Source organism: Notolepis coatsorum (genome assembly GCF_963971535.1).
Source record: "Notolepis coatsorum genome assembly, chromosome: 7".
NCBI lineage: Eukaryota > Metazoa > Chordata > Actinopteri > Aulopiformes > Paralepididae > Notolepis > Notolepis coatsorum.
In genome coordinates, this window is record NC_140171.1 from 134,597,978 (window position 1) to 134,613,451 (window position 15,474).

At 39.4% G+C, this 15,474-nt stretch overlaps 1 protein-coding gene across 1 annotated transcript in view; it reads right to left on the reverse strand.

The window, feature by feature from the left end:
• The window catches only part of asah1b (N-acylsphingosine amidohydrolase (acid ceramidase) 1b), a 45,124-nt gene that overhangs the window by 9,063 nt on the left and 20,587 nt on the right, over positions 1-15,474 (reverse strand). Inside the window, exons 11-12 of the mRNA XM_084318491.1 lie at positions 3,631-3,762; positions 1,765-1,888 (exon numbers count right to left, since the gene is read on the reverse strand). Coding sequence (XP_084174617.1) covers positions 1,765-1,888; positions 3,631-3,762 — 256 coding nt within the window. The remainder of the gene's footprint in view (positions 1-1,764; positions 1,889-3,630; positions 3,763-15,474) is intronic.

Consider the following 15,474-nt stretch of genomic DNA (forward strand, 5'->3'; position numbering starts at 1 on the left):
GTCTATACCGAACACTGTGACCTCATTTTCTTCTTCTAAATTCATGCTATATTATGTTATTATGTTATTTGATACTATCTTGTCTAGCACAGTCTCTGGAGCGTAACAGTAAGAAGCATTTTGTATGAAAGTATTCTGTACTTCTGTATGACAACTATTAAAGAACTTGAACTTGAACTTGAACTCAGCCTGTACAGTCTGGTTCAGATACTTCATTACAGATGTGTTAGTAGTACTCACAGCCCATACAGATGTGTTAGTAGTACTCACAGCCCATACAGATGTGTTAGTAGTACTCACAGCCTGTACAGATGTGTTAGTAGTACTCACAGCCTGTACAGATGTGTTAGTAGTACTCACAGCCTGTACAGATGTGTTAGTAGTCCTCACAGCCTGTACAGATGTGTTAGTAGTACTCACAGCCTGTACAGATGTGTTAGTAGTACTCACAGCCTGTACAGATGTGTTAGTAGTACTCACAGCCTGTACAGATGTGTTAGTAGTACTCACAGCCCATACAGATGTGTTAGTAGTACTCACAGCCCATACAGATGTTTTAGTAGTAGTGCTGTCAGGCGATTAAAAAAATGTATCGAATTAATTACAGGATTTGTAATTCATTAATCAAATTAATCGCATTTTAATCGCATAACCATTTTATGCCTGATATTCTATATTCTATAATCATATTTCAAATGGCATGTGTCCGGATGGCAGAATTCAGTACTGTATCTACAAAACCTTCCGTTTAATCATCTTCCATCTATTAATTTGCTTAGATTTTTCAAGTCTGGTCAATTTGAGCATAGTGTTATTCACAGTCAAAGATAAAAAAAAAAATGTATTGATATTCTCATTTGGTTCATTACAATTTACTCAAGCCTAGTAACAGACACAGTATTTCTGACACGGGGAATACATTCCCTGAGATCCATAGATGTCCCTAGAATCAGATACCAAGAACATGCAAATGGGCCATATAAAAAAAAAGTCTGTAAATGTGTATTCTACGTTCTTATGGAATGAATGAGATGAAAAAAAAACTGACAGCCCTAGTTAGTAGTAATAATAATAATATCTTAAATTTATATAGCGCCTTTCACGAGACCCAAGGCGCTTAACAGCTAAGGGAGGGGGACAGGAAACAACGTAACAACAAAATAATAATCAAGAAAGAAAGAAAAAAAAACGAAAGAAAAAAAAGGGAAATCAGTCATTTACAATGGTGAAAAGGTGGGTTTTTAGTTGGGATTTGAAGGAGTGCAGGGATGTAGCACTACGGATGTTTGGAGGGAGTGAGTTCCAGAGGGTGGGTGCGGCCACAGAGAAGGCTCTGGGACCAACAGTCTGCATGTTAGTGGTGGGGATGGAGAGGAGACCGGAGTCAGAGGACCGCAGCCTCCGGGGCGGGATGTAGGGATGGAGGAGGTCGGCTAGGTACCGGGGGGCAAGGGAGTCTAGGGATTTGTAGGTGATGAGGAGGATCTTAAAATTGATGCAGGACTTGACTGGAAGCCAGTGGGGGTGGATGAGGGTGGGGGTGATGTGGTGCCAGGACTTGGTGCGGGTGAGAACCCTGGCAGCACATATTGTAGCCTGTTCAGGGTATTACTGGGTAGCCCTATGAGGACAGAGTTTGCGTAGTCAAGATGGGAGGTGACGAAAGCGTGGATGAGAGTCTCTGCTACGGAGTCGGGGAGAGATGGCCGGAGGCGGGAAATGTTCCTGAGATGGAAAAAAGCTGATTTGGTTATTAGTACTCACAGCTTGCGAGGTCTTGTTCAGACACTTCATCGCAGGGGTTCTTCTGTCGTCCAGGAACAACGGCTCCTCCCAGTGGTCGTAGTTGGTCTCCAGGACATACCAGCGGCCCAGCTTCACGTCAATCCTGAGCAAACAGTCAACACACAGCAATTTGTCGTTATGTTGGAAGAAAGGAGAACTAAACGTTTACACTTGCTACACTGAGAAGGTTAAGTTTGACTCGAATGCTTCAGTTGCTTCCATGGTAATACATTACAGAATCAACATTCAAATGCTTCGTTTCTTTTGTTGCCTTTTTTTTTTTAAACCACTCCAAAGATGTGCCTACATCATCAGAAGAAATAGCTTGTAGAAATAATATTCCAACTTTTTTTTTTAACTTTTTTGCTCAGAGGCTTGATATTAAATAATGTGTCAGGTGCCTGTGCCAGTCTACAGGCCTACAGGTGTGCATTGTTTGTGCGTGCTGGCTTCTAGGCTAGTGTGTGTGGGTAGCTAACATTAGGGTTTTGCTGTGTTTTGTTTACACACAGTAGTTATCCAGCCTTTTCGCTAGTTTCTGACTTCTGAAAAGAGTATGTGTAAGATGTAAATAAAAAATAGAAGAAATTATGTATATCATATGGTATTTATTTAGTATATATTATATATTTATATGCATATTTATATAAATTTATTTATATATACATAGAGATACAGCGTTTATACATAATTAACAATAGAATACAATTACGTATATAATTGGAGTTAAAAAGGGGTAGGAATTTTAAAAAGTGTATACTTCTTCCTACTCCTTTTTCGAACAGGGTAAACTATGATTTGTTTATGTTTCTCTTTTTTTTATTATCTTTTGTATAAGTCAAATGAACAGATATATTATTGTTTTTATACTTGTTCCAAAATAAAAATCTTTCATTCATTCATTCATATATCGCAATTCGAACCGAATTGTGAGCAGTGCATCATTACACCCCTACTACTGAAGCTTCAAATCCCACAGAAAATGGTAATGAGGACTGCCCTAGAGAACCTATATCACAAGACAAGGAAACTCACATGACTAAGGTTGAGATGGTATAACTTTTAACCAAAATAACTTACGTATATAACTTATTTATCTAAATAAGATAAGGCAGACCATTGTTACACATCTGAAATCACACACTACTACACACAACAAACTATTGAGACATTACTCTATTCCAGTGTTAATCCTAAGTAATCAGTGTTGCATGTTTCACCATCAGCTTTTGCTTGACCATGAACAGATAAGAAAACGTTTTGAAACACACAAGTCTCCACAAAACAGAGAAGGAAATCTATATATTGACAGGCTCTGCAACTCCAAATGTAATCTCACTAGAAAGCTACTTAGCCTTGATAAGCTCCACGCCATCATGGACAATCCCTCCCACCCACTACACACGGACTTGTTTGAAAGAAGGAGCACGTTCAGTGTTAGACTGAGACTCCCTAGATGTGCACAGGAAGTCCTTCATTCCGACAGCCATTAGACTCTATAATGCATCACTGTGCCTCACTGCATCACTGAGCACAGGGGGACAGTACAACCTGGAGAAATCTTCCTGGACACAATGTTTTACACTTATTACTGTACATTTGACTGTATATTTCTGGCTGGATAGTTGTATATTTAAGATTTTAGAATGTATATACCAGAATGTATATCCCAGACCGTATTTTATTTAACTTTATTCTATTTTATTCTTATTTTTTATATTATTATATTCATATTCTTATTTTAGTCCTATTGACTACCTAAATGTTTATTGTTGTGTTCAATGTGAGTGATCTGCAGTGCCGAATTTCCCTCTGGATTATTAAAGGATTTCTATTTCTACTTACTCCCAGATGTCCAGACTGAGTTCCCTGGACCTGGTGATGACACAGCCCTGGCCCGTCTGGTTCCCTCCCAGGATGAAGTATGCCGGGGCCAACAGCTTTGTCTGGGCAAGGCGATATTTCACATCCTCATAGCTTGAGAGTAGGAGAGAGGAGATGTATTCTTAAGCTACCATCACACTGAGCAGTGTAGCTGTAAACAATAACAGTGAAATATACAATATATACATATATATAATAAATCCTTCAGAGAAAGAACCATGTAAATCCGTTTTATATTTTCAGATGAACAATATATATATTTTTAATCCTAATTAAAAAGTGTTGTGTACATTCATTGTTAACTCATTCTCTGCCACGCTGTTTCCGGGATATGGCTATGCTCTGCCACGCATTAAACCAATGGAGTCAGTCACCTTGTATGCAGGGCTATAACTATATTCTATATTATAGCTATGGATGCAATACTATGGCCCATTTGACATAGAGTATCTATCGTTCATAAATAATTTTTCCATCCATACATTCCCGTTTTATACCGTGGTGAATATAAGTATGGTTTTAGAGCGGTTTAGGGTAATTCCTGGGAGGCTAGTAATAGCCCGCGACGTGTATTATATATTATCCATTGGCATTTCGTCCCTACACACGCTACAAGAAAAAATTCAAATGCATATGATCGGTATTATGTTCCATCATGAATGCATGAAAGAGGGGGGGGGGGGTCGTTTCTGATTAATTGATTGTCAATAACGGCATTCGTTAGTACAACAACATACGCTGATCAGGGCGATGGCTATGAAAACAAGGCACAATCAAGCTGAAATTGACGTTAAATTCCTCTTACCTGTGGCCGGTGGGATTCCAAAAAGAATATTCCAATTATTTGATTACCATCTGGTAGATTGTATGTCCATTTGGCCCACGACATAACCCACCACAGCATAATGAATCGGGGGTCCCGAAAACGATTCAATGATTACTAGCTTCAGGTTACTAGAAAAGTCCGCCCGGACCAATATAATCGATTCGACGCACAGGCCAATACATAGAGTTTCAAAGGATGTGCAATACCGGTGATTTACCTTACCTTGCTACCTCTATCTTTTTTATGCTCGCTTATGCCTGTATTTTTTACTGCTGTGAAGCACTTTGAACTGCAATTTCTGTATGAAAAGTGCTATACATATAAAGTTTATTATTATTGACTGTGGACGCTGAGTACTCTCTGGTTATGTATCACATTCCAACACTCCCAAGTGATTTGGACCGACTTCATAACTACATGAGCTGTTTCAGAACACATCTCTATGTGTAAGGGCTGCGTGTGTGTGTGTGGGTCACGAGCAGATAATAGGGACTCTTTAACACTTTGATTGCCACTTGTTAACATGGTAAAACGTGGTTAAATGCCAGCACCCACTTCAATGATAGCGTTGTGAACGCATAATCTCGGTCTTAAATTATGGCTATGTGTCTAATCTGCCCGTCGCTTATCAATGACTTGTTTGCAGTCAACAGTGTCGAAACGGATTGTTTTTTAATTGGTTCATTTCCATTTTATAGCATTTTGAAAAGCCCTTGTTTTTTCAAGAAAATATATAGATTCCGTGATAAACCGCATTTACTGGAATATTCTGGCATACACAAAAACGTAGAAATTTTTCGGCCTATTTATGAATAGTTTTCAAATAAACGCTAGATTATCGATAGTATATGTGTACTTATGCACGCTATAGACGCAATCTGAAAAGTATATTCTCTCATTTCCTGATCGCACACACACACGCACATGCACACACACACACACATTGATATATCTGTAAAAAAAAAAAGCTCTGATTATCCCAAGACTGGTCAAATAGATTCCTTACCTCAGATCAGATGTTCTCCAAAAAGATTATTCCAATTCCTGATCGCCATTCCAAATATCGATCACGTTTATTGATTCAGCGTTGGGTGCTGGAAATACATAATCCACGCTGTTATAATAATAATAATAATAATAATTTAGGACCTGCTCCGAGGTCACCATTTGGCACACATGCGAACCATGCATACAATGCGTATCTGCGATTAACCCATCCCGTCGTCCTTCCCCCCCAAGGGCAGCCGGGAGCAGACAGGCGCCACGTGAGCCGCGCCAGGGGACCAATCCAAGTGCTCCTGTCCGTCTTCGTCAAGGACGCCACAGCGTTAGCGATCTTGTTGTTGTGCATGTTTTTCCATTGGGTTTATCTTATCGGGGGGGGAAACCCTTGCGAGCACGGGGAGAACATGCAAACTCCACACAGAAAGGCCTGGGAGATACCCCACCTGGGTAACTGGCATCATGGAAACCTGGTCCCCAAGCGGGATTCGAACCCTGGACCTTCTTGCTGTGAGGCGACAGTGTTAACCACTACACCACCGTGTGTTCTGATGGCCGGCGATCACTTGGTCTCTTCAGTTGGCTTGACAGAAAAGTAAAATGAGGAAACTGCCCCCCCCCCCCCCCCTTCATCAGTCTAAACTAATGGGGTGCAGTTACACAGGGAGAGACGATAGGGGGCGGTATCTTCCCAATTGAGCTCAGAGAGACTCTGCAACACTAGCGTGAGGCTCAATTGATGAAATATGAATTAAAATTGCCAATAAAAAAATATACGACAAACAAGCGCTATATAGCGTTGCCGGCACTCAACTGGCGGCATGAACTAACGACAAAACGCGTCGCTGGCATTCAAAGTGTTAAGTCAGTGGTTCTCAACTGGTCTAGCCTCGGGACCCAACATTTTCCTTAGTCATTAAGTCGCAACCCTCAATTCCTCTTACCTGTGGCCGGTGGGATTCCAAAAAGAATATTCCAATTATTTGATTACCATCTGGTAGATTGTATGTCCATTTGGCCCACGACATAACCCACCACAGCATAATGAATCGGGGGTCCCGAAAACGATTCAATGATTACTAGCTTCAGGTTACTAGAAAAGTCCGCCCGGACCAATATAATCGATTCGACGCACAGGCCAATACATAGAGTTTCAAAGGATGTGCAATACCGGTGATTTACCTTACCTTGCTACCTCTATCTTTTTTATGCTCGCTTATGCCTGTATTTTTTACTGCTGTGAAGCACTTTGAACTGCAATTTCTGTATGAAAAGTGCTATACATATAAAGTTTATTATTATTGACTGTGGACGCTGAGTACTCTCTGGTTATGTATCACATTCCAACACTCCCAAGTGATTTGGACCGACTTCATAACTACATGAGCTGTTTCAGAACACATCTCTATGTGTAAGGGCTGCGTGTGTGTGTGTGGGTCACGAGCAGATAATAGGGACTCTTTAACACTTTGATTGCCACTGGTTAACATGGTAAAACGTGGTTAAATGCCAGCACCCACTTCAATGATAGCGTTGTGAACGCATAATCTCGGTCTTAAATTATGGCTATGTGTCTAATCTGCCCGTCGCTTATCAATGACTTGTTTGCAGTCAACAGTGTCGAAACGGATTGTTTTTTAATTGGTTCATTTCCATTTTATAGCATTTTGAAAAGCCCTTGTTTTTTCAAGAAAATATATAGATTCCGTGATAAACCGCATTTACTGGAATATTCTGGCATACACAAAAACGTAGAAATTTTTCGGCCTATTTATGAATAGTTTTCAAATAAACGCTAGATTATCGATAGTATATGTGTACTTATGCACGCTATAGACGCAATCTGAAAAGTATATTCTCTCATTTCCTGATCGCACACACACACGCACATGCACACACACACACACATTGATATATCTGTAAAAAAAAAAAAGCTCTGATTATCCCAAGACTGGTCAAATAGATTCCTTACCTCAGATCAGATGTTCTCCAAAAAGATTATTCCAATTCCTGATCGCCATTCCAAATATCGATCACGTTTATTGATTCAGCGTTGGGTGCTGGAAATACATAATCCACGCTGTTCTGATGGCCGGCGATCACTTGGTCTCTTCAGTTGGCTTGACAGAAAAGTAAAATGAGGAAACTGCCCCCCCCCCCCCCCCCCCCTTCATCAGTCTAAACTAATGGGGTGCAGTTACACAGGGAGAGACGATAGGGGGCGGTATCTTCCCAATTGAGCTCAGAGAGACTCTGCAACACTAGCGTGAGGCTCAATTGATGAAATATGAATTAAAATTGCCAATAAAAAAATATACGACAAACAAGCGCTATATAGCGTTGCCGGCACTCAACTGGCGGCATGAACTAACGACAAAACGCGTCGCTGGCATTCAAAGTGTTAAGTCAGTGGTTCTCAACTGGTCTAGCCTCGGGACCCAACATTTTCCTTAGTCATTAAGTCGCAACCCACATTTTTTAACCACTGATTTATTTCAATATATTTTTTCCCCAGTAATACACAATATTTCATGCACAGTAAAAAACATGAAATAAACACAACCAACTAGGGCTAAAAACCCAATAAACTAATAATAATTAATAATTATGCTTCTTAGCTTAACACTTTGAGTGCCACAGACGTGTTATCTCGTTATTTCATGCCCCCCGTTGAGTGCCACCGACGTTAATTGTCATTTTTTTTTTTTATTAGCGATCTGAGCGATCATATTTCATCAACCGAGTCTCCCGTTGGTACAGCAGCCCCTCTAGGAGCTCCGATGGGAAAATACCGCCCCCTATCGTCTATCCCTATGTAACTGCAGGCCATTCGATTACACTGGTGGATCTGTGTGGGGGGAGCCTACTGGCTCCACTATGCTGGCGAGCCGTCTGATCAAGAGGGAAGTGATCGTGAGATGAAAAGCAGCCTGGAATATATATTTACAGCAGCCAATAATCAATCAATAAACGCGATCGATATTTGGAATGGCGATCAGGAATTGGAATAATCTTTTTGGAGAACATCTGATCTAAGGTAAGGAGTCTATGTTACCAGTTTTAGGATAATCAGAGCTGTTTTCACTGAGAAAACAGCGTGTCCCGTATGTGTATATGTGTGCTGTTGAGGAAATAAGATAATCTCAGCTCGCTTCTATAGCGTGCATAAGTACACATATACTATTGATAATCTAGCGTTTATTTGAAAACGATTCATAAATAGGCCGACAAATGACAACGTGTCTAGTGTATTCGAGAATATTCCAATAAATGCCGTTTATGATGTAATCTTTCTATTTTCCTGAAGTTTTTGAGAGAACGATAGCTTTTCGAAATGCTATAAAAAGGATATGAACCGATTAAAAAACAATCCGTTTCGACAATGTTGACTGCAAACAAGTCATTGATAAGCAGATTAGACACATAGCCATAATTTAAAACATAGATTATGCGTTTTTAACGCTATAATCTAAAATAAAATAAAGCCAGTAGCCCAAAACAAGGATGATTTGATTTGATTTGATTTTTATTTAGTACATACAATTTATACAGAAGTATAAAAACAAGGGGTACAAGGATAACATGTGAAAGTCTGTCGACTTGTTTCCAACATGGTCCCAAGAAGAATATAATAAATTACAAAGAAAGAGTTAAGAAGATAAGATAGATACAACAAGTAGATAAAATAAATCACAATTTTCTGAAAGAGCCTCATTACTAGGGGTGGGAATCACCAGTTTCATCATGATACGATACGATATCGATTCTTTGGACAACGATACGATATTTGCCAATATCACAAAATCTCTCACGATACAATACGATACGATTAGATTCAGGTGCCTGCGATCGATATGAGATGATATCATATGCCCATTTAACACAATCAGTAACATTTAGATCAACAAAAAAAAGGTAATGAAAATATCATTTGACATTTGTATTTTTGAGCTCTTCCAGACATTTAAAGGAAAATCAATCTATTGTTTTTAATACAAATAGACCTCCTGTTCACTGTAAAGTGCCACGTTTTTATATATTGAGCTTTAAACTTTAAGCTACATTTTTTGGAACTCAAAACTCACAACCTCCCTCTCCCAAACCGTTCCTACAACAATTTGTTGATGTTGCATGATCATGTATAGGCCTACATTTATTATGTATTATATTGTTTATGTTTAAATAACATTTAAACATCAAACTCCTCTGACCTCATCTGGTCTTTCCAAAGACACACACACAGAAAGGGAGAATGCTATGCTGTAACATCTACACACACGGAGCTACTGCTGTTGTTCTTGGGCGGATATGAGACTCGCCACAGGATTTTCAAAATAAGAGTATCGATATGAATCGATCTTATTACATCGCATCGATCCGATTCGATTGTTGATAATTACATCGATGTATCGATCTGGATCGATGTATCGTCCCACCCCTACTCATTACATCATGTCATGTTCCTGTTCTTCAAAAGTGGTGGCCAAGCACCCACTGCAACCTATTGTTGCAGATGTCGCTTCACACCCCTCTTGAAGACAGCAATAGTGGGGGAGTTTTGGATGGCCCTGGGCAGAGAGTTCCACAGCCATTCTGTGAATAGAAACCCTTTCTAGGCTCATAAACTGAGAGCTGTCCAGACCATAACTGTCGTCCGTGGACCGGGCCATGCAGGACAATGCGAGAGCATAAATAGGATGGCTACAAAGAAAGGTTATTATGCTGAATAGGGCAGAGATCAGCACTACACTTCAATATAACAAGCGTGACCAGAAGGATAGCCAACACTAGGAAATGAAAAAGCAGTTGACACTGCGAGATTCCAACTTAAATAGACTCAGCTTTTCCATGATTGACAGCTATCCCTCACAGGAAGACGAAATAAGGCAAAAACCATGACACTATGGTGCTCTGTCTCAAGGGTTCAGTCATGATTTTGACAGTTATCATGGTGGTGGGAACGAAGTCATTCTAAATTCGTATTACAATTCTAATGTTCGCATACTGTGGTTTTCTTTCTTTTATTTATTTATTTTTTATTTTTTTTTATTATTGCAGAACAAAAATTATTAAAAGTCAGTACTCAACACACAATGCATAATGAAACTTTCAGTAAAGGTGGTTAAAATACATGCAAGTACAGAAACAAGATAAAACAAAAATAGTCTATAATAACATTTTAACCGTATACAGTGTATATCCAACGAAATTACAATTATATAAATGTTAGTATAGAATATACCCCTAATACCTATTTTCTAAAACCCTACACACATATGCTCAAGCTCGAACCCCCCCCTCTCGGACCCCCTCTTGGATAGTACCTCCATTATTCCCCACTCCTAACCAGACACTACCATTATAAGCTAGCTTTTATTCTCTCCACCACTTCTACCCACATTGACATTTTGGATTCATTGAGACCCAGAATTCTTGCTGTAGATATTTCTTGATATATCACATCGAGATATGTAAGAAACCACACTTTCCGGCACATTTTTTCCGGTTGAAACCAGCGTGATGCGATCAGTTTTTTAGCTACTGTGATACCCGATAAAACCAATCTCTTTAATTGTGGATTCACTGCAAACTCAAAAACATCATTCAATAGTAATACCGAGGGGTGTACAGGTATATTCCAAGATACGAGTATTGATAATTGTTGGGACACATCTTTCCAGAATGCCTTAACTGGTGGGCAGTCCCAATACATGTGCATAAATGTTCCTTCGTCCCCGTTTGTACATTGGGAGCATTTGGAGTCTTGTTTAAGCCCCATTTTGCACAGCCTTATAGGAGTCAAGTATGTCCTGTGAATATAGTTCAGATTGATTTGTTGATGATCCGGGTTCCTTGATGTAAGTCGGACATTTGCCCAGGCTCCTTGCCAATCAAAGTCATTTTCCAGGTCTGGTATATCCCTCCTCCAGACAGTGTCTAGTTGAAGGGTTTCATACGAGGACGTTAGTAATTGATAATAAAAACCTGATACAAAACCTCCCAATGTTTCTCTTTCATAGAAACATTTGTGGTATCTGTGGTGTTCAATTGGTATGAGTAATGGAACACCGTGAGACCTCAGACAAAGTCGTAACTGTATGTAAAAAAGCCATGTGGACTCGGTGAGGTTAAACTTTGTGCATATTTCGACATAACTACAGAGGCCCTGGTTATTAAAAATATCCCCTAATGAGTGTATGCCTTGCTCTTCCCATATAGGGAATCTTATAGGGCGTTTTCCCATTAAGAGTGCATTGTTATTGAATATGGGAGTGTGATTATGCCATTCTTGAGGGTTAGGATATTTCTTTTGTGTTTCCCGCCATGTTCTGATTGCATGGGTAATTATGGGGCCAAATTCCCGCTCACAATGCTTGATTGAAAGTTTAGTGTGTGCTATGTCTTTCAGTCTCTGTGGGGCTACTATGTTTTCTTCTAATTCTCTCCAAGATACCAAAGCCTGGGGGTCAAACCATATTTTCAATGGTCTTAATGTGAAAGCCTTAAAATATTGTAAAAAATCTGGAACTGCCATGCCACCGTCTGCTTTATTTCTCTGTGCGGTGGATCTTTTTATGCGAGGTGGTTTGTTATTCCAAATAAATTTGTATGTGGAGGTTTGTAATCTTTTCCAGTAGCCCTCTGGAGGAGGTAACGGAAGCATTGAGCTGAAGAAATTGATTCTTGGTAATACATCCATTTTAACTATTGATACCCTTGCCTGTACTGAGTTTTTAAGTTTTGCCCACCTGTCCAGGTCGTCCTTGATTTTGTTCTGTATTTTTGTGTAATTGTGCTTCACCGTTTGTCTTATGGTGGGAAATATTTCCACACCCAAGCATCTAAAATGTTTGACCATGGGTATCGCACCTGGGAGGGTTGTGTCTTTTTTTGCACGGATGTTAAGAGGAAGAAAAGCCGACTTCGGCCAATTTATTTTAAATCCCGATAAATCACCAAAGTTCTCTATCAACTTGAGTATATGCGGCAATGTGTTGTTGGGGTTTTGCATGAACAATATTACGTCGTCCGCATATAAACTAATTTTATGTTGTGTGCCCTTGATTACTATTGGTTCTATGTGTTGGGATTGTCTTATAAATTGTGCTAAAGGTTCTAATGATAGATCGAATAGTCCGGGACTAAGAGGGCAACCCTGTCTGGCAGAGCGTGATACCGGAAAGATATCGGAGATGAATGTACCTGTTGTAATCCTGGCCGATGGGTCCTTGTATAGTACTTTAATCATATCAATGAATCCTTTTCCTAACCCCATCCTTTCTAATACTGCCCATAGAAACGACCATTCCAACCTGTCAAATGCTTTCATAGCATCCAGGGATAGCATCGCCTTAGGTGTGGTGTCCTCTTTGTCTGCATCTAGTACGTGCAGTATTCGCCTAATGTTATCATTGATCAGGCGACCTTTTATGAAGCCTGTTTGGTCCGGATGAACTAAAGACGTCATATGCTTTTGCAATCTGATGGCTAATATCTTAGAGTACAGTTTGACATCGGTTCCGAGGAGGCTTAAAGGTCGGTAACTACCGCACTCAGTGGGGTCTTTGTCTTTTTTGTGAAGAACTGAAATGAGTGCGATATTTTGGTGTTTATGGAAGCTCCCCTCTTTGACTGAGTATAAGATCATATTTAGTAATAAGGGTCCAAATATGACCTTGCAATCAAAAGTTAGGGGCGCACTGAAATTATGGCAAGGGTTATTAGCCCCCTAACTTTTGGTTGCAAAGTCTGACATTGACCCCCTTTTCAGGAGTTGACCTAGAGCCCACCAATGTCATGCATATCAAGTTTGGTCAATGTCAGACCTTGCAATACACTGTAAGGCACTGTAAGGCTACTGTCCTCCCCCACTTCCAGTGATGAAGCTAAGCTATGCTAACGGAGCGTCTATTCCCAAAGCTAAAATGCACGCACAGAGACAAAAAAGGTATGCATCTTCTTGTCTAACTCCAGGGAAGATGTTAAATAAGCTAATTTAAAAAAAAAGTGGAGTTATCCTTTAATCGCATGGCTAATAGGTGACTAGGTTTAGAACCTTGGAAATACTGCTGTTGTCTTGTGCTGCGTATTTGCAATTCCGATTTTTGTCTGTATATTGCTTTGATCTCTGTCTTTAGAATGTTAACTTGGTTTTCTAGTCTAGTAGAGTTGTTGTATTTTAAAGAATTAAAAAGCGTTGAGTAAAGCGTTTCCATTTCAGACAGTTTTGTGCATTGATTTTTGCGCAGTATGGAGGAAAATCTATCCGTGAAATCCTTGATCATACCCTTTACCGACATCCATAATATTCTGGGGTCTTGCTCCACGTTTGCATTATCCCGTAGGAATACTGTGAGAGCTTCTTTAATTTGTGTAATGAATTCCTTGTTGTTAAGCAGCATAGAATTAAAACGCCATCTTGGGGCCCGGGAAGATAGTGTACCAAATGTTGCTTTCAGGATTAAGTAGCAGTGATCTGATAGCGCATTGGGTGTCATTTCCACTTCATATTTATCAAATATTCTCGGGGATGCAAAGACGTAATCAATTCTGGATAGTGTGTTGTGTCTCGCCGAACGACAGGAGTACTTACGGGTCATGGGATTAAGTGAACGCCATAAATCAATTACCCCTGTTGACTTTGACCAATCTTTTAATGCTTTAGATGAATTTTTTTGTTCGCTGGAAAAGGCAAGGTAAGTTTTGTCCATCCTTGGGTTCCAAATGGCATTAAAATCCGCACCTATTATATATGAGTATTCGGGATGGTTTAACATTTCTCCGGTTAGTGAAGTGAAGAAACCCACTTCGTACAAATTTGGGGCATATACCGCTGCCAACGCAATTTTCCTGTTATTATGTATAATCCTAGCTATAGTTATACGCCCCTCCGCATCTGACCATACCCCTTTCAATTCGATATTTAATTTACGTCTGACTACTATGGCTACCCCTCTAGTTCTCGTACCAAAAGAAGAGTGACTAATGTTATGGTATATGTTATCCGCTAACGTATTTATGTCTTCCTCTAAAATGTGCGTTTCGCTTAATAGAGCCACGTCCACATGTTCTTTTTTCATCAGCGTGAGCACGCTTTTGCGTTTGTGTTGTTTGTTTATCCCACCGGTGTTCCATACCATTATATTCAAACTAGCCATAATCTATGCATGTTTTTGTGTAGTTTTTGGTAATGCTTCTGGAGTGCGAAGCTACAATAGATGTACATCCAATTAATGAGGTCCCGTTGAGAGCCGAGCTTAAAAACATATATATATACAAATAAAAATCCCCTATTTTCCCCTCACCCAGAAAGTCGTACAGGCCTGTGTTCCAAAAACACATCCTCCGCGATTGACTCTCTCCCTTCGTCCACCGGATTGCCCAAACTGAGCATTGTAATCCTAATCTTCCTATGCTAATTGCCATAGGATCTAACATTTCCATTCTATTGCAATAGAATGTCGCTTTTGGTCTTGCACCTTCCCTTACTGTAATGAAATATTGTGATAAATGACAAAAAATAAAAAATAAAAAAAGAGAATAAACTTTCATCGACATATTCATTTGAACCCTCTACTAACGTGTAGGAAAGTCAGGAAAAAAGGAAAAGATTGTAGAGAAATATTGACACCTTAATGTGAAGAACAGTGGAAAAGAACAATGTAAGTTAAAATATAGATAAAAAATTGAATAATGAGAAGAAAAAAATATAAAATAAAAATTAAAAGAAAGATATAGATAAGGAATGAGAGATAGAATAATAATCAACGTGGATAAGCCACTAGAACCGAATTAACAGATTAGATAAAATAGAAAAGCAGAGCCTTTTAGAGCTTCAATGTGCCAGTCACTTCCTCAATGGAGTGATTACTTAAATTGTTAGAATAACCTTGTAGTGTTCATACGTTTAGGTGTGGTTAATTTTTAAAGTATTATTAAGGACTGATTGAACTTCATTCAATTGATTATCTGCTATA